We start from the raw sequence: 19,785 nt of genomic DNA on the forward strand, positions 1-19,785 counted from the left end.
TGTGTGAAATGCGCTAGGCTGTACTACTGTCCTCTCATTCTGCATCAGTACAAATACACGCACGCGTTGCGCATGTTTTGCTTGCTTCATGAGTGTTTCTGTATTATATGAGTGGTTTTGGAATGTAAACCGCAGCACGTTTCAGATGAAAAAACGCGACTTCTATTTCTGAAAATATCACAGTTAGGAGATTTATAACGAGTGGTTCCCTGCATTATTACAGCAAAGTGCGTGATTACAGTACTAAGCCGCTGGTCTAATGCTATTAAATTAAAGATGATGTACCATAGAGCAAAAAAATTAACAGTGAAAGTAACAAAAACTTGTAAAATATATTTTAATGGGCATAATTAAGTGTGAAAATAACCGAAGGATATACAGTGAAACCAAAAATGATTCGGAGACCAGATATAATTTTTTATATTTTTTTTAGTGGGTGCAGGACACTATAGTTCATTTATGTAAGTGAGGATAGCAAAATAAAGTAAACTGTGACAAATCATACCCAAAAATTCTTCATACAGTGGACTACCAGTAAAATTGATACAAATTCATACAAAAAGTTGAGGTTTGCATGAAGCTGGATAAAAGCATGCCCAGGAGACCACAGGATGTCATTAAGACTAAGGGTTGCCCACTTAGCCTACATCTATTTTTATTACCACAAAAATTTATTATTAATTATAATATTTTATTATTAGTAGACTAGAACACGTGGACATTTTGTCATTCTTACGCTATAATACTGAACTTTGATTTCAGTGATTTGGACTATGAGATGGACGCTTGCTGCTTGCACTCTGTTGCACTTTACTTTTGCTTTAAAAAAGGATTTCATAGAAATTTGGATTTCATTTGGAGTTTCACTATAACTCCAGTGTCTGTTTAAATCTGTTGTTTACTCATTTCTAAGAGTACTTTTAATACTTAATGTTTAATAATAATAACTTGTAATACAATTTGAATACTTGATTCTAGTGGACTCTAAACATTGCATTTATTTAATGTGAAAACCCAACTGTTTGGGTTAATTGAAACATATTTTTTTCCTTTGTAGTTGCACTCACAGTTGTAGTGAACAGACGCCCAGAACATGTGGATATATTGACATTAAGAACATGCTGACTTTCTCAGACTTTTGTAATTATTTTCTTTTTATTTAATTTTTATTAGGTTTGTTTCAGGGCTTGAAAACGGAAAAATTAATTAAATCGGTCACTCCAAGCAGAATCGATATTTTAACGTTTCTGTTCCTGCATTCCTCTGTATTATTACCGTTCCAAAACCAGTTCGGGTAGAAGAAATAGCAGTTAATAACATTCTTTTTTTAAAAACAGTTTTCTTTGGCTATAATAATAATAATAAAGTACATAATTTTCTTTACTCAAAAAGATCTGGTAACGTTAGCCTATAACCCGCTGCGCTTAGTCACAGCCAATAGCCTACAGCAGGGATCCTCAAATCTGGCCCACAGGATCCACTTTCCTGCAGAGTTTAGCTCTAACCCTAATCAAGCACACCTGAGCATGCTAATCAATGTCTTCAAGATCATTATAAAATCATAGGTAGGTGAGTTTGATTAGGGTTGGAGCTAAACTCTGGAGCGCATTTGCCCTCCAGGGCAAGATTTGAGGAACCCTGGCCTCATCTTTTCTAGATTTTGGCCAAATGTAGGCTACTAAACAAAAGAAGAAAAAAAACTATCAACACTTTAAAGACATTAAAGCATTTTTAAGATATTTAAAAATGTTTGCTGCATTGTTAAAAAAAACGCTACTTGTATAAGATTGCGTTTTGAGAGTGAAAAAACCCCAAAGCGTATAGGCTCACGTCGCGTTTTATTAGACATTCAGAAATAATTTAGGTTAAAATGCCGGTAGGCTAAAGCAAAATATTTACAAACATTATAAACACGGTTATTAATTCTCTCCACAACAAATCCTCTAAAGTTAAGGCTATGCGTTTGGGCTATAAAAACTTCAATCCAAAAACAAATTAATTTAAGTTGAAACTGATGCCTACCTCTCATTCGGCACAAATCCAAATGTTTCCATATTAGCGACGTATCTGGATGCTAAAATATTATTTATTATAGGCTAGACTTTGTACATTCATCGACGTTAAACATCATCCTTTACATCGGCTATATTAGCCCAGTGAGGCGGTGGTCACGCTGAACGCAACAGATTTTGTACAACAGAGCAGTGTAACTTTTTATGTTTCTTAAACTGTATTTTATTTTGATAATGAACAGGTTGCAATGTCGCAAAAATATGTTGTGTGCGCGTGAGGCGCCGGCCCGATGGTCATACCAACGCTGGTTGGTTATACAGATAGAAGCAAGACATTATTCATAACTGTCAAGCTTTTGCAAAATAAATAAAACTGTAAAGCTTTTGCTAAATAAAGAAAACTACTTTCTGCTGTCTTGTTTTCCTTTCTAAGAACTTTGGAACGCGTCACAATGAACCGTAAATCAGCACGTTTTTTCTTTCGTTTTGTTAATCTGTCAGTGAAATATATTTTGTGTATATGCCTATATTCCTTTTTATGTAGGCCTATAGTTTTATTCTGTTTTCTCCGTTTACAGAAGCGCTGCAGGTGCGTGTGATCTGTTGAATCCATCTTACACTATCCTTGGATAAACTAATGCCGGTTCATTGCCATTGCGACTTACCTATGATGAGTTCACAGATGAGCGGGCATTGATTTCACTCGTTGGCGTCAGCGTTACATTTGCATAGACCGTACAACTGGAATTCGTGATTGGTTGACAGCAAATTTCAAATATTAAATGGAACGATAAAATAACGTTATTAACCGGTTAATGGCCATTTCAAATTTTCGATTCTGTTCGGAACTATAAAATTTGATTTAGTTTCTGGTTCTGTTCCTGTCAATTTCGTTCGTTTCCGGTTTTCGTTTTTGTTCCTTGAACCGGTTCAGAGCCCTGGTTTGTTTACATTTTTACTCTTTTAGTTTTACATTTCGTCAATAGCTTGTTTACATTTGTACTTTTTTATGATACACTACTGAATGGCAAAGTTGCAAGTTTAATAAAATGTTCTTTAAAATTGTTGATTTTTTTTGTGTGGGAAATTAATCGTCTAGATCAGTGGTTCCCAACCACATTCCTGGAGGCCCCCCAACACTGCACATTTTGCATGTCTCCTTAATCAAACACACCTGATTCAAGTCATCAGCTCATTAGTAGAGACTCCAAGACCTGAAATGGGTGTGTCAGAGAAAGGAGACATGCAAAATGTGCAGTGTTGGGGGGGCTCCAGGACCGTGGTTGGGAACCACTGGTCTAGATTAATTGACAAATTAGTCGATAGATTAATCGAAATAAAAAGTAATTAGTGGCAGCCCTAAAAAACACATGGATTGGCCATAATAGGTAAATAGACTAAAACATTCCAGTGGCCCAGTGATATTTAAATATCTCATATTTATGTATCTGTGTTTTTTGGATCCTGCAGTTGCCTTTCACTCAGACTTGTTTGTCAAGTGAGAATCCATATGAGCGTAAGGGAGGTCTCATGTGTATGGCTGTGCTGGCCGAGGGCTGTGCAGATCACATCCGCACCAAGTAGGCTTTTCTCAACAATTTCCAAACACATGAACAAACTGCCTGTCCAATGCTTTATCTTTGTGTATGTGTGTTTAGGATGTTGTCATCCATGCTTCAGACAGTGTGTCGCAGTCTGTCGGACAATAACCAGGTGGTCCGTAGTGCTGCACTCTTTGCCCTCGGACAGTTTTCTGAACACCTGCAGGTCAGACTGAAATGTCAAGACTTTTTTTCTCAATATTTTATGCCTTTTATGATTATTCAATAGCTTGTTTTGAGTTTAAAATTGGTTGATTTGTCTCTTATAGCCAGATGTCAGTAAATTCCATGCTGAGCTGATGCCATTGTTGCATGGATACTTGTCTGCAGTGAATCAGACCAAAATCGGACACATGACAAAGGCATTCTATGCCTTGGAGAACTTCTTGGAGAACTTGGGTTAGAATGCAGACACAATTAATGTGTACCCTTTTATTATAAACCCAATGCTTTATCAATATAATAGGATTTATTTATTGTTTATAATATTTAGTTATTTCATTTTTTAGCTACCACTCTTTTTTTTGCTCCTTTTACATTTTCCAGGGTTAGTATTGTTATCATTAAAAAACAAAAACAAATGAAAAAAAAACTGAAACATAATTTATTTCCACTACAACATTTCTGACTTTTTATTTGAATTACTGAAATAATTTGAATTAAAACAACTAAACTAAATAAAAACTATGCAGACATATTTAATTTTTCTAAAAAACAAAACAAAATAAAAAGACAAAAATAACTCAATTACTAAAAAAAAAAAAAATGGAAAAAAAATTTAAACTATAACAGTATATTGAGTATGTGATACTAAAATAACGCAGCACTCTTCTCATGATCAGGTCCAGAAATTGAGCCCTATCTGCCCACTCTAATGGAAACCATGTTGTCAGCCCTTAACAATGCAGAAAACCTTAAGCTCAAAGAGCTTGCTGTCAGTGCAATTGGAGCAATCGGTAAAATCCTCCTTTCATTAACACAGCATTTTGTAATGTTATAGTTATGCTCAGACTTACGAGTCTCTCTTTGTCAGCTAACGCAGCCAAGGAGATGCTAGTGCCTTACTTTCCTCCAATTATTGAGAGTCTGAAGGGATTCCTGACAGACACACGAGAGGAGATGAGGACTCTGCAGACGCAGGCACTAGGTAAAAACAATGATCCAACATCTTCCACACATCATGCATATGGAGGCATATAGCCTAATCGAATCTAATAACTTGTCTTTCTCTGTATCTCTCTCGTAGACACTCTTTCTGTGTTGGCCCGTACTGTTGGGAAGGAAGTTTTTAGTCCGTTGGCAGCGGAGTGTGTGCAGTTAGGTTTGAACCTCACTGATGGAGTGGATGATCCAGACTTGCGGCGCTGCACGTATGACCTTACATATGTATACATATGCAGAGATGATGTAAAAGGGAGGGAGACTGAATAGTTAGGAAAGAGTAATGGAAATATTGTAACACTTAATTTGTTGGCTGTATGAAATGGAAGCTCTGTGTTTCAGTTAAGAGCACATGCATGTTTTATAGATCAACCTCAAAATTATATTCTATTCTATTTAGGGCGGTCGCGTTTCGTCGATTTTATTAGACTATTCGATTTGTTAAAATCCTCTACTTCATTTTGCTTGCGTCGACTAACCGGCAAAATACCGGAAGTGACGCATTTCACGGACGAGAATCCATAAAACACATTCCCACCTGTTTCCCAAGGCTGCATGATATATTAAACCCATTTAAAAATCATAATTAAGCATAATTGTGAATTCACAAACACTACGATATAATTATATGCAACGCAGTTCTAGTACAGTATATGCGCTTTAATTATTTACTTGCGTGTAGGTTAAGTACGTGCGTCACACAGTGGCTCCGTTCACAGTAGTTCCACAGATACTGTTATCATTTACATGTGTAGAGCGTCTCAAACTCCATCTCTGCATGTTGTTGTGAGTTTGGGTTTATTATAACGTTCATCTGGGAACGCAACATGCGCCATTTCATCAGATTTGTAAGGCAAATCATTTATAAATCTACGCAAACTCAGGAGAATACATCGCGGTTCCAAAATAAAAGCTCAAACCCTCACTCTGAGTTTACACGTATTGATGTCCACATATTCTTTTAATTACAGTGGCTTTGGTATTTCTGTCCTAAAGAAATGGCCAAATATTAAAGATTAAGTGGATATCTGAATGAAATGATGCTTGGTCAATATTAAACAAGGATTAAATCGCACAATAATAGGGCCCACATAAACTACCCACTTTTTGGCATGTTCGCACCGCCGGAACTGGGCGCTTTTTTAGTACCGGACTGCCTTTTCGAGAACCAAATTAGCTCCTACTCCGGAGCAGGGTCTAACCAGCACAACTGGTACTAATCGTGACGCAAGTAGACATTGATTGGCCAAACGCGTATGAAAATGCCCTCACCCGCCATGATTTAAAACGCTGTGTAAACATACTGTAAACATTGTGTCAACTTATTTCGCAAGTATGGAGAACAGCGATAGATGGACGGACGCTGAAGTGCAGGCACTTGTAGCTAATGTAGCACTGCCGGTTGTTGTTGGAGGTTCTTAGTCCTCCTTTCCGTTCTTTCAATCTTTTTACATATACGTCGACTTTCCATGTCCATTATTGTGAAACCCGCGAGACACAACAAACACACAGCTCCGATCACAGCGTCCTCCATCCTCCTGTTGTTAACGTTGTTCTTCTTTGTTTCTGTTGTTTAACGCCGCGCACAAATGACGACGCTGTCGACCGGCTTATTTGTTTCTGTTGTTGAACGCCGCGCACAAATGACGTCGCTGTCGACTGGCTTACGTCACTTCGTCACTTCCACTGTTGGTGTGAATGCAACCCTTTAAATGGTACTGGGAAATAGTTCGTGCAAAATCGTCCCAGTACTTTAGTACTGTATATTTAGTTCTGGAACTAAGGTGGTGCGAAAAGCCCTAATGTGTAAAAACAATCGTCAGGCCGTTGGCGCCCTCTGCAGGCCTTTGTTGTAATACGTAATGTACATTAGCTCTATTGTTTATAATACATTATGTATTTTAACAGTTTTGTTCAATAAAACCATATGATTTCTTGCTTTTGATACTTTATTTGAACTAACTATTATTGCCTCATTGCTAATATATATGTATTTTAAGTAATTTTAAAGGCTATTGTTCACTTACATCTATTTTTATTACCACACAAAAAAAATAATTAGAATTATAGGGCCCTATGAAATCTGTTTTATTTCCAAATTCAGGTTTTTTTTTCATTTTCATTTTTCTATACTCTGTTTTAATGGTTAGATTAAATTTTATTAATCAAAAAGCCTGTCTAATTAATTGAGTTTTACAGTTTTATCTTTACTAAATTCAGTTTTCCATTATTTTCTGGATTCCATTTTAATGGTTCCATTAAATTTTAATAATCAAAAGCATCTCCAATTAATTTATTAAGAAAAAAAACACTTTTTTTCCAGAAATACTGCACGTTTACATTTTCCTCCTAAATAAATTCTGGTAAATAACATTTCTGGTAAATACTCCTTTAAAAAGTGTTTTTTGATTATAATTTTATTATTAGTAGACTAGAACACATGATTTTCACTTTGAGTTCAGTGATTTGGACTATGAGATGGACACTTGCTGCTTGCACTCTGTTGCACTTTACTTTTGCTTTAAAAAAAGGATTTCATAGAAATTTGGATTTCGTTTGGTTTAATAAGATATAATTTAATAAAATATCCTTAAGTAAAATTGATTTTTTTGGTAGGAAATTAATCGTATCGATTAATCGATAAATTAATCGAAATAAAAATAGTCGTTAGTGGCATCCCTAATTCTATTTTTATTTGTTTAACTGTTTTTGCTTTTGTTTTATTTACTTTATTTGTTTATTTATTTTATATTTTTATTTGGGTTTCATTTGTTTTCTTAAAGCATGAGTTTAAATTATGATCATTGTTGTCAGATTAGTATGCACATGCATGTTTGATGGACCAAACTAATTTGTATTTATTTGCTTGCTTATTTATAGCTAGTTTTTATTTGGATTAAAATTTTATTTGAGTTTAAATTATGATACCATTGTTGTCAGATTACTATCATTATTACTATTTTAATTTATTTATTGCTGTATATTAATTTGATTGAAATTGATAAACTGGAAATTATGGTCTTTCCCTATTAAAATGGCTTACCTGCATACTGATGCAGATGCAAGTTTTAAAATATTGAGGATACATTTTAAACAGTTTCTCTCTCATTTCAGGTATAGCTTATTCTCTGCTGTATCTGATGTGAGTCCTGACTGTCTGGCCCCTCACCTCACTCCAATCACCACAGTGATGCTGCTGTCACTCAAATCCACAGAGGGTGTGATGGTCAGTGAGGACTTTTCTATTAGATCTTCTGTACACCACCAAACATTACAAGTATTAGAGTATTCTTGTCTACTTCACAGGCTCATTTAGATGAAGATAAACCGTTTGTGCTCCTGGATGATGACGATGCTGATGATGAAGATGAAGAGGGCGATGTTGATTTGGATGAAGAGTCTGAGACTGAGGTTGATGATAGAGATGTTGCAGGGTACGTCTCTGTCTCTCTCTTTCATCCCGTCTCTTTCGTTTTCTCTTATGTAAGAGCACTAATCAGGATTCTGTTCATTCTCTCAGATTCAGTGTGGAAAATGCTTACATAGATGAGAAAGAAGATGCTTGTGATGCTTTGGGTGAGATCGCCTTTAACACAGGGTAATGAGGCATATTTGATATATTACACAAACATTCTTGTATTTGAGGCTTATGTTAAGTGAAGATACACTACCGTGCAAAAATCTGGGGTCAGTCAGATTTTTATTTTTTAAAGAAATGAATGCTTTTATTCAGCAAGGATACATTACATTGATTTAAAAAAGGACAGTGAAGACATTTATGGAGTTACAAAAGATTTCTGTTTTAAATAAATGCTGTTGTTTTGCATTTTTTATTCATCAAAGAATCCTGAAAAATGTATAATGGTTTCCAAAAACATATTAAGCAGCATGACAGTTTTAAATATCGATGATAATAAGAAATGTTTCTGGAGCATCAAATCAGCATATTAGAATGCTTTCTGAAAGATCATATGACACAGAAGACTAGAGTAGTGGCTGTTGAAAATTCGGCTTTGCCATCACAGGAAATAAATAACATTACATTTTAAAGTATAATAAAATAGAAAAGTTATTTTAAATCGTAATATTTCATAATATTACTGTTTTGCTGTATTTTTTTATCAAATAAATGCAGACTTGGTGAGCATAAGTGATATCTTACAGAAATATTTAATCTTGCAGACCCTAAACTTTTGAACAGTGATGTAATGCTTTGTTTCTCTTGTTTTCTCTCACAACAAACTACACTATCTGAGGATATAATGTGGGCTCAATTTAATATCCCCCCCCCCCCCCCCCCTTTGGGTGGCACAACAGTCTTTAAAATCTAGCTGATTTTTGTCCTATTTTTCTCTCTCAGAGTGGCATTCCAGCCTTTCCTGGAGTCCAGCTTCCAGCAGGTGTACGAGCTCCACGATGTGAGTGACTGGTTCCGTGTGTGGTTTTATGAGTGACTGTGTGTAATGCTGATGTGTTACTGATGTTTGTGCTCTTTTGTGAATGGGCATCCATCAGTTCCCACATGAGGATGTGAGGAGAGCTGCCTTTGGGGCCATGGGCCAGTTCTGCCGAGCTCAGCACAAAGTGTGGAAGGAAAACCCAACGGAGGCCAACCACCAGGGTACATTCACACCAACTGTACACAATAGGTCAGGGTGGTATGACAGCATAGCATGTGATAGTAGCAATGTGTCAGCTAGTAGAGATTCTGCTGTGCTGTTTATACCTCAGTGATGCTAAAACTATAGTCTACACTTACAACTGTTGCACATGCAGGTTTCCAGTATAAATACCTCAGTTGATTATAACACAAGCTAGAAATGTCAATTTTCAAGATTATTTTCATAGATAATTTTCAATTTTCATAAATAATCAATTGTGATTAGAAATTAACAATCAGTGAATCAAATAAGTGTTAATGTTAATACCACAAAATATGTAAGACTCTAAATCTCATGTTCTTTTAATTATAATTAAAAGTTATACAATACTGCTCAAAAATATGGGGTCAGTAAGATTTTTTTTTTTTTCACTGAAGACTGGAGTAATAGCTGCTGAAAATTGAGTTTTGCGATCACAGTAATTACATTTTCTTATGTTAACATAGAAAACAGTTATTTTAAAAGGTAATAATATTTCTCAACATTGCTGTTTTTGCTGTTTGTTTTTCCAACCCCACACTTCTGAACAGAAATGGTAACATTCTAATTTTAATAATTGTAATATGCTTTTTATTACTATTTAAAGAAGTGTGAGTACTGGTATTTTCATTTTGAGTTTTATTTTTTTTGTGAATTTGCTTTGTTTTATTTGGATACATTTATGTTGTCTAGTATAATTTAATTTTACTATTGATAAGTAATGTATAGAAAAAATACATATTACCATTTCTCCGTTAAAATATCAATTTGTTTTGTTTTTTCAAATATTTCGGATATATTGTACTGTCATTGGAATGAAATAATGTACTTTGGTTTGTGTCAATCAAATTCCCCCCAAAATGTGATGCATTAGCTAGATTATTTGCATAACCATGTAGTTTAATTTATGAAACATTTATGAAAACAACAAAAACATTTTTGTTTTGTGATAAATATACTGTTATCATTACAAGGCTTTGCTCAAAACACCCACCTCTATTACATATCTACATCTATCTGATTTTTAAGTTGCACTCGTTTATATTCCCATCACTGTCTCTGCTTCCTTTGATCTATTCTCTCATTATTGATGTCTCCCAGAAAGAATTAGGAGGAGCTTCATTTGACAAAAAGATTAACTTTTAACTGTCTTCATTGATGCAGAGCGCCTCAAGGCCCTGTCAGTCAGTCATTCATTCACTCCCTATCGTTTCCTTTCCACCCACTTCTTTAGTTAAATGAACAGCAATCAGTGTGAATGTTAAAGGACTGGTTTTTAATTACTCTGAATCCTTTGATCAACTCCTGCATATCTCTCTTTATATCTCTCCAGCTCTGCATAAGCTGTTGCAGGTGGTTTTGCCTTGTTTTCTGGAGGCGGTGAGACAGGACCGAGAGAGACAGGTGGTGATGGCCATACTGGAGTCCATGAATGCTGTCATCAAATCCTGCCAGGGGGAGGCACTGCAGGCTCCAGGGATACTGGCCGAAATAAGTAACACCATCAAAGATGTACTGAAGAAAAAGGTCAGGATTTAATTTTTAGACCCAGTTTTTTTGTCTGGACCAGCTGAGATGACATCATTTTAAATGCAGTAATTTTGTGTTGAGAACCAAAAAAAAAATAGGCAAAGGGTGTAAAAGGCAGTTTAAAGAGAATCAATCCACTCCAAAATGAAAATTCTGTTATTTACTCACTCACATGTTACAATCCCATATTTTTTTTTCTTTTGCGCAACACAAAAGAAGGTATTTTGTAAAATGTGGTTAATCAAACAGTTGATGGTCCCCATTCACTTTCATGGTATGTTTTTATTTATTTATTTTTTTCCCCTTGCAATGGAAGTCAGTAGGGTCCATCAATTGTTTGGTTACCCATATTCATCAAAATATCTTCTTGTGTGTTCAATAGAAGAAAGAAATTCATACAGCTTTTGAGGGTGAGTAAGTAATGACAAGAGTTTTCATTTATGGATGAACTGTCTCTTTAAAGACTGCATACAATTATCCTTTGAAAATCCTTTTAAGCCAAGCACAAGGCTAATACTGTGTCAAGAAAATTGGTATTAAATCAAATGCATTGAAGCAGCAGCTTATTCTCACTTCTTCAAGGTGTTATGTAAGTCTGCAGTCATAAGGGGGTGGATGGATGTTTCTTATGCTTGTGATCTTATTTTCTCTTTCTGTCTCGCTCAGACCGTGTGTCAGGATGTAGGTGGGGATGAAGCAGACGATGACGAGCAGCAGGTGTTTTAAGATGATTTCACCATTTTTATCATTTATTCACAGTTCGCTGTCAGCAATAACACAATTATCCTAAAAAGACTGTGACCGATTGGAATAACTGAGCGTTTGTGTTTCAGGCGGAGTATGATGCCATGCTGCAGGAGTTTGCTGGTGAAGGGATTCCTGTTTTAGCCTCGGCTCTACCAGCTGAAACTTTCTACCCTCACCTCAATGACCTGCTGCCCCTCATCATGAGCAAAGCTGTGAGTCTCTCATTCACTGCTCACTGATGAAGGATGTACTTTAACACCTAAAGGCCTACTTGGATCAAGAGCATAATGAATAGCCAATTTTTAACACAGCATGACACAACTTTCATTATTAGAAGTTGTTTTAACCTGAATTAAGGCAAAACACACTGCAGTCATGCTTTTTTGCTAAAACTGCGTAAACTACAGTTAAAACATTGTGACATTTGCACAATTTAAAATAATTATCTATTTTAATATATTTTGAAATGTAATTTATTTCGGTGATGGCAAAGCTGAATTTTCAGCAGTCATTACTCCAGTCTTCAGTGTAACAGGTTCCTTCAGAAATCATTCTAATATTAATTGGTGCTCAAGAAACTTTTATTTTTATCAGTGTTGAAAACTGCTATGCTGCCTAATATTTTTGTGGATTCTTTTTTTTTTTTTTTTTCAGGATTCTTTGTTGAATAGAAAGTTTATAAGGACAGTATTTAATTTGAAAAAGCAATGTTTTATAACATTATAAATGTCCCTTTTGATCAGTTTAATGCATCCTTGCTGAATAAAATAAATTATTTATTTAAAAAAAATCTTACTGACCCCGAAGTTTTCAACAGTAGTGTGTGTATATGTATATATTTTTTTATTGTTAGTTTCATCATCATGTTGTCTTCAATGGTAAAAATCTAAGTAATTATTTATAAATTAAATATCACCATTGTTTTGTATTTTGTTCATCGCCTTGTATTTCATGATGAGCATTTCAACTATTTCCATGGTTACTCTCCGCTGTTTTGTAGAAACCCTCATGTACAGAGGCAGACCGCTCCTTCTCCATTGGTACGATTGGAGAAACCTTGCACTCATTGGTGGGTGTTGCTGGAGGTAGTGCGGTTGCTGGCCGGCTGTCCAATCGGCTGCTGCCAGTGCTTGTAGCCGGAGTGAGGGACAGTGATGCAGAGGTGCGCAATAACAGTGTGTTTGCACTGGGAGCTCTAGCACAGGCTGCTGGACCCATTGTTGCCTCGTATCCTTTATGCGTGTGTGTTTGTGAGCCTGTTCTCTGATCTCCTTGACTCTGTGAACCTTAACTCCTGTGCTTCAGTGATTACCCAATGATGCTCTCCCTTTTCTCCAACCTACTTTCTAAAGAATCTGACCTAAGAGTTATTGACAACCTCTGTGCTGCCCTGTGCAGAATGATCATGAGCCACATCGAGGGGGTCCCACTCGAGCAGGTTACTTCTATCTTCATCTTTAAGGAATGCTTCAACAAAAAATTCTAATTTGCTGGAAATGTACCCACTCTCAGGCCATCCAAGATGTAGATGAGTTTTTGTTCTCCACAGCACATTTTGAAAAATTTAGATTTATATAACTTGCTCACAAATGAAACCTCTGCAGTGAATGGGTGCCATCAGAAGTAGAGTCCAAACAGCTGATAGAAGCATCACAGTAATCCACAAGTAATCCACATATCTCCATGACTAAATTAACATTTTGTAAAGTGAAAAGCTACGTGTTTGTAAGACGCAAATCCATGATTTTTGGCATTTTAACTTTAAACCCTCGCTTCTGACCAAAATCCAAAATAACGCTTCCTCCAGTGAAAAAGTCTCATCACATAAAAATCCACCAACATATGTATGTTTGTATGTATATACTTTATTTTTCACTTGTAAGATAAATTTGTTATGGGCAATACAGGTAAAGCTGCATAACAAATGTACCAACATCAATAACATAAACAATAACATGAGCTGTTTTGTACCGTTTTCACTTGTAAATGGTGCTTGATCGGTGCATATTTCTCTCCTGATTCAGACTAAATTACTTTTTACTAGAGAAAGCAATATTGTGAAAAGAGGACTTTTAAAAAAAATTTTTTAGCTGGAATGGTTTTGGTAGCAATGGTTTGAAGTGAAAGATCACAGCTACGCTTTTACCTTCACATAACATTAGCTGATGAACTTGAGTTTTTAGCAGCTGTTTTAACTCTCATTCTGACGGCACACATTCACTGCAGGGGATCCTTTGGTGAGCAAGTGATGTAATGAAGAAACAAACTCTTAAGTCTTGAACCTCCTACGGGTGAGTACATTTTCAGCAAATTTTCATTTTTGGGTGAACTATTTCTTTAAGGCCCAATATACTCACATTAATTTTGCATTCATCGCTTGGGGGTAAAAAGAAGTTTGAAAATACCAGAGCAGCGTTATACTGTTAGAAACATTCTGCCACAGACCATGCAGCTGTGAGTGGTGTTTAGGTGAATATATAAATGTGTTGCACGCTTTCCTCTCAATAACAAAATAAACACGCAGCAAACATGACAGCAGCTTAAGAAAGCATCTGGTCATAGTGATATAGATATATTTGCAACTCTTTAATTCAGCACTCCAGTAAAGTCACTTCATGTATATTTCTATAGCACTTTAAACAATAGATAGCTATAAAGTAAGCAGATTTACAGTATTAAACAATAGCAGTGCTGCTTTTAATTAGAACTACAACTTCAGTTTCTACTATAAAGCAGCTCTCTAGTGTTGTTAATGTTTTACTCATGTCTGACCTTGATGAACTGAACAGAAGAAATTAACCGGAGAATTTCCATGTCAAACACCGCAGCAATGGTAGTTCGAAGGTGTTTACCAGCCAGAGTGAACAAACTTTGTTTTGGCCTGATTTTATTTGAAATGCCGTCACACAAGTTCACCCTTCAATTTTGTTTGAAGTATATGAGAGCCTTTATTATCTACACTATTTAATGAACTGTTTGATGTATTGTTTAATATTTAATGTACTCTGTATTTATTAACAATGGTTGATATGACAAAAGTATATCAGGTCATAATACCCATTTTTACCCTTTTCTCTCAGGTCTTTCCTGCTCTCGTGGCTTGTCTCCCTCTGAAGGAGGACATGGAGGAGAACAAAACCATCTACAGCTGCCTGACCTTCCTCTACTCACACAACCCTGTGCTGGTACAAGCTCATTTTCACTCCCAGCATGCTCAGCTCACAGCACCTTATTGAATTGTGTCCTGTCAATGGACTGACTGGGTTTTATTTCTCACTCCAGGTTGTTAGTCATCTCAAGCCAATAATATCTGCTGCTGCTCATCTGTTGGGCATGAAGGATGTTGATAATGGTAAGAAAGTGTTTATTTGATTGGAATGTTTATTTTATATTTCAAATGACATTAATAGTTCATCATTTTTGATTTTACGTGTATTTATTCTTTTTAGAAACACAAAACACCCTTCTCGTGCTGCTCAGAGGTCTAGCACAGCATCACACCAAGGAATTTGAGAGTGCGGTAATGTCACTTCCTGATGAACAGAGAAACAAAATGACCCTGGCTGTCACTCAATCATAGCACCCGCCCTTTATCCTAAGTATCCCTTTCACAAGGCCTTCCACTCTCATGAAAGCCAGCCAAATTGATAATAGATTTTTATTAGATTAGAAATGGGCTGATTCAGTTAGCTGAGTATGCGCTCACTGGTGTTCTCAGCTTTCTGTGTTGCAGCAGAGACGTTGAGACTATATTCTCTTAATTTATTGCAATGCTCACTTACGCTTTTTGTCACTTTTACTTTGTTTTACCGAGTTGTCTTTTCTCATTTCTCATTTTTCTTTGTCTCAATGAATCTTCTGCCATCCCCATCTGTATTGAATATTCCATGAAATTCTGGCTTAATATTTGGGTGTGAAGCTTTTGAATTGTCCTTACAGTGAAAGAAAAATATATCTATGAATTGTTCATTGTCGTTCCTGTATTTCTCATAAGCGTGTTTTCTGAAAAGCCATGAATATGCTAAACTTATCCAGAATTAATTTAGGAATGCACAATGTTTCTGAAAAAGCACATTTTTATTATTATCGAAATTGCATTCATTGCATCAGCAAATTAAACCATGAAAAATGAACTGCTGTTCAGAAGTTTGGGGTCTGTAACATTTTTAAGGTTTTAAAGGCTGCATTTATTTGATTAAAAATACAGTGAAAACAGTAATATTGATAAATATTAGAATTGAAAATAACGTTTCCTATTTTATTACATTTAAAAAAATGTAGTGAAAATAAATTCAGCATCATTTCTTCAGTGTCACATGATCTTTCAGAATTAATTTGGTGGTCAAGAAATTTCTTATTATCGGTGTTGAAAAGAGTTGTGCTGCTTCATTTATTCTTTAGAAATCATGATACTTTTTCCAGGATTCTTGCTGAATAGAAAGTTCAAAATAACAGCATTTATTTGAAACAGAATTATTTTGTAACAAATGTCTTTACTGTCACTTTTGATCAATTTAATTCATCTTTGCTGGATAAAAGTATACTGTGTATATAGTTACTGACCCACAACTATTGAACGTTAGATAAGTAATAAAGATTTATTTCATATAGAGATACATTGTGTAGGTAAAGCTGTCCCTGATGAAATTTATGAATATTCTAAAATACAAAAAAACAGCAAGAGATTGAAACCTCTTTTTGTTGAACATTACCCACAAAACTTCAGTTATACGGTCACTTAAAATAAGTCAAATGTATCCTTCAGTTACAGCATAGCACACAGAATTTAAACTGTTGTGCACCAGTTTAAAACGCCCAAAATCTGAAAGTGTCATCTGAGGTGCTAGGTTGCTTTAGCCTAGCTGTCAAACGTCTACCACTCATTCCTCGCTTGGCAAGTCTCGTTTTTCTTCGGTCTTCTGCCAATTGGACTTGGACTCTGACAGTGTGTCCAAAGCCAGAGTCATTTCCACTGGCTGGCGTTCATTTTCAGCTGTGGGGGAGGGAGGGAAACAAGAATATTCTTTGTCATGTTTAGATAGGAAACTTTATTGCACATGAGATTTCCATGACAAATTCTACACACAAACCCGGAAGACTTTGAGGTTGGAAAAGAGGTATGTTAAGGGAGAGAGCGAATATCAAATTGATGAAATTTATGAATATTCTAAAATACAAAAAAAAGCAAGAGATTGAAACCTCTTTTTGTTGAACATTACCCACAAAACTTCAGTTATACGGTCACTTAAAATAAGTCAAATGTATCCTTCAGTTACAGCATAGCACACAGAATTTAAACTGTTGTGCACCAGTTTAAAACGCCCAAAATCTGAAAGTGTCATCTGAGGTGTTAGGTTGCTTTAGCCTAGCTGTCAAACGTCTACCACTCATTCCTCGCTTGGCAAGTCTCGTTTTTCTTCGGTCTTCTGCCAATTGGACTTGGACTCTGACAGTGTGTCCAAAGCCAGAGTCATTTCCACTGGCTGGCGTTCATTTTCAGCTGTGGGGGAGGGAGGGAAACAAGAATATTCTTTGTCATGTTTAGATAGGAAACTTTATTGCACATGAGATTTCCATGACAAATTCTACACACAAACCCGGAAGACTTTGAGGTTGGAAAAGAGGTATGTTAAGGGAGAGAGCGAATATCAAACACTCAACACACCCACAGGAGAGAGTGCTGAGCATGCGAATACCAAACACGCTTACTCAGCAGCCGTGAGCGTTACGTTAGCTCACCTCACTGATCTGCAGATGTCATCTGTTAGCTAACTCAGGAATAGAACGTTATATTACTGCAAGCCCTGACACCGCTGCGGCCTAATGCAAACTGACAGACTGATCAAAATGCTGATTAAACCGTACTTCAGCTGGACTGTAGTAATACCGATTGTAATTAAGTGTGGAGATGGAAGTATTTGTACAATGAACAACAGCATACTGTGAAATCTGTTTGGTTAGGTTTAATTGGGTCTTTATGTACATTGTTACTCTTTCTTGATTATTCGGTGTATATTTTGCAGGTTTCATGTGTGCTGAACTTAATTTCTCAAAGATATTCTAAATTAAACTCGTCCACATGCCAGAACAAATCAATCTGTGCAGCCAAAAGCCACTGCAGAAACCATCATCTTAATAAGCTTTCAACTGCAAAATCCAGCAGTCACATTTTATTGGACTGCATATGCAGAACATTTCTGCAGTGTTATTTTACTATTACTTGTATATTATTATAGTATTTATTAATCATTTTAATTAGCTATTTATTTTTGTAATTTCAGTTTTCTTTTTTGTCTTTAAATATTGCTATCTTGCTTTATTCTATTTTTTTTAGTACTTGTTTGTATAAAATTAATTTAGTTAGCTGGTTTGTGCAAATGTTAATAAAGTGAGTCTCCTATGTGTTAGTCTTAGTTGGTTAATATCAACATAATTTATGAATATCTGGTGCAAAATTTCATGAAGGGAAACCCCACAAATTTAGTTAGTTGGTTTGTGCAAATGATAATAAAGCAAGGCTCCAATGTGTTAGTCTTCGTTTGTTAGTTATCATTAATATCAACATAATTTGTTATTAATTTCTGGTGCACAATTTCATGAAGGGAAACCACACAAATTTAGTTAAGAGTTTTAGTAACCTAACACCATTGCTTTACTGAATATACATTTTAATGAAAGAGCATAGAATTACAATAATAATACCCTTTCAATTCTATTCTCCAGGTTCATACGTTTAGCTGCACTTTGTCGATTAACACGGACAATTTAGGCTTCTTTCTCAATTTAATATACAATGAATAATAAGTGTAATACGGAACAAGGCATTTCAGAAGATTTAAAAGCAGAAATGTGCAGCTCCTATTTTTGTTAAAACATGTTAATTCTTCCGAAAAAAAAAATTGTATGGAAGAATTTTAATTTGAAATTGTTCCTATATCTTACTAATATAATGTGATCTAATATCTTGTAGTTAAACTTTCAAAACAACAGCTTTATTTTGTATATAGGCTTTTAATGTAGATTGTTTTTATTTTGATGCTTTTGTTATTTTTATTAGTTATTGTTTAGATTTGTCTTTAATAGTGCTTATTAATTTTAATTTCAGTTTTAGTTATAGTACATTATTTTAGATTGAGTTTAAGGTTTTAATATCAGTTAAATTTAATTTATGAAAAATGGTTTTAGTTTTAGTTAACTATAATAATAATTTATGCATTTAGCAGACGCTTTTATCCAAAGCAACTTCCAGTGCATTCAGGCTATACATTTTTTACCAGTATGTGTGTTCCCTGGGAATTGAACCCACAACCTTTTGTGCTGTTAACGCAATGCTCTACCACTGAGCCAGAGGAACATTTTATTATATAACTATAATAAGCCTGTCTATGCTTTATCAACCTTATCAGCTCATTTAATCCCGAAAAATGGTCAAATTGAATGTTGTTTGCCAGTTAAATATTGTTTTAGCTCCTCTATGTCCCCACCTGGCTGTGTGTGTCTCCACGGGATGATGTCCACCCCGCTTCTGCAGAAGGAGCGATCGGTATGGGACTCGGTGCTGTAGAGAACCTCCTGACACTGACGCTCTCCAGGGTGCTGCGCTTTCACACGCACCTCCAGAACGGTCACCTCCTTCTCCTTCAGCTTCCCAGACTTCCCCTTCACACGGGTGCGCTTAGTGTCCACCCACACCACACGCTCCTTCACCGCTGATCTAAGTACACATGGACATATCAAGACAATAAAGAATATTTCGCCCAAAATTGCATAAATACAAATTCATCTGTAAATCTGAACTTACTCTTCGATGCCCAGGTCAGCGAGTGTGGTGTTCAAGAAGGGAAACGCCTGGTCAAGGTTCAGAACTTCAATGGGTAGGTGCACACACATGGGAACTGTCCAGTCCAGCTCGGCTCGCACCATTTTGTCATTGGTTGGGGAGTTTAAGGGGCCATCACCATTCACCTGTTTCTCCTGAGGCTTGACCCAATGCTGGACCTCTGGATCTTTGTCCTGGCCTGCCAGCTTGATGCGGGTGTCTTTAACTGGCAGCTGTCGCTCCTTTTTGTTTTCTTTCCTGTCGTCTATAATCAT

The 19,785-nt window shown here is 35.9% G+C and overlaps 2 protein-coding genes across 2 annotated transcripts in view; one reads left to right on the forward strand and one right to left on the reverse strand.

Annotated features, from left to right (window-relative positions):
- ipo4 (importin 4) overlaps window positions 1-15,658 on the forward strand; it is a 20,812-nt gene extending 5,154 nt beyond the window's left edge. Inside the window, exons 12-30 of the mRNA XM_016278518.1 lie at window positions 3,483-3,592; window positions 3,671-3,779; window positions 3,883-4,012; window positions 4,456-4,569; window positions 4,647-4,760; window positions 4,860-4,983; window positions 7,889-8,000; window positions 8,081-8,208; window positions 8,295-8,372; window positions 9,135-9,192; window positions 9,290-9,395; window positions 10,748-10,941; window positions 11,611-11,661; window positions 11,778-11,903; window positions 12,692-12,918; window positions 12,997-13,129; window positions 14,772-14,876; window positions 14,974-15,043; window positions 15,141-15,658. Of these exons, the coding sequence (XP_016134004.1) occupies window positions 3,483-3,592; window positions 3,671-3,779; window positions 3,883-4,012; window positions 4,456-4,569; window positions 4,647-4,760; window positions 4,860-4,983; window positions 7,889-8,000; window positions 8,081-8,208; window positions 8,295-8,372; window positions 9,135-9,192; window positions 9,290-9,395; window positions 10,748-10,941; window positions 11,611-11,661; window positions 11,778-11,903; window positions 12,692-12,918; window positions 12,997-13,129; window positions 14,772-14,876; window positions 14,974-15,043; window positions 15,141-15,271 (2,220 nt within the window). The 3' untranslated portion in view covers window positions 15,272-15,658. The remainder of the gene's footprint in view (window positions 1-3,482; window positions 3,593-3,670; window positions 3,780-3,882; window positions 4,013-4,455; window positions 4,570-4,646; window positions 4,761-4,859; window positions 4,984-7,888; window positions 8,001-8,080; window positions 8,209-8,294; window positions 8,373-9,134; window positions 9,193-9,289; window positions 9,396-10,747; window positions 10,942-11,610; window positions 11,662-11,777; window positions 11,904-12,691; window positions 12,919-12,996; window positions 13,130-14,771; window positions 14,877-14,973; window positions 15,044-15,140) is intronic.
- Window positions 15,659-16,848: 1,190 nt separating this feature from the next.
- Window positions 16,849-19,785, reverse strand: LOC107589941 (uncharacterized). The gene is made up of 3 exons (XM_016278519.1): window positions 19,493-19,785; window positions 19,176-19,405; window positions 16,849-17,191 (listed from the first exon to the last, which is right to left on the reverse strand). Exons 1-3 carry the CDS (start codon window positions 19,783-19,785, stop codon window positions 17,079-17,081), a joined length of 636 nt encoding a protein of 211 aa, XP_016134005.1. The 3' UTR covers window positions 16,849-17,078.

The sequence above is a fragment of the Sinocyclocheilus grahami genome, unplaced genomic scaffold (genome assembly GCF_001515645.1).
Source record: "Sinocyclocheilus grahami isolate Dianchi unplaced genomic scaffold, SAMN03320097.WGS_v1.1 scaffold122.1, whole genome shotgun sequence".
Lineage (NCBI taxonomy): Eukaryota > Metazoa > Chordata > Actinopteri > Cypriniformes > Cyprinidae > Sinocyclocheilus > Sinocyclocheilus grahami.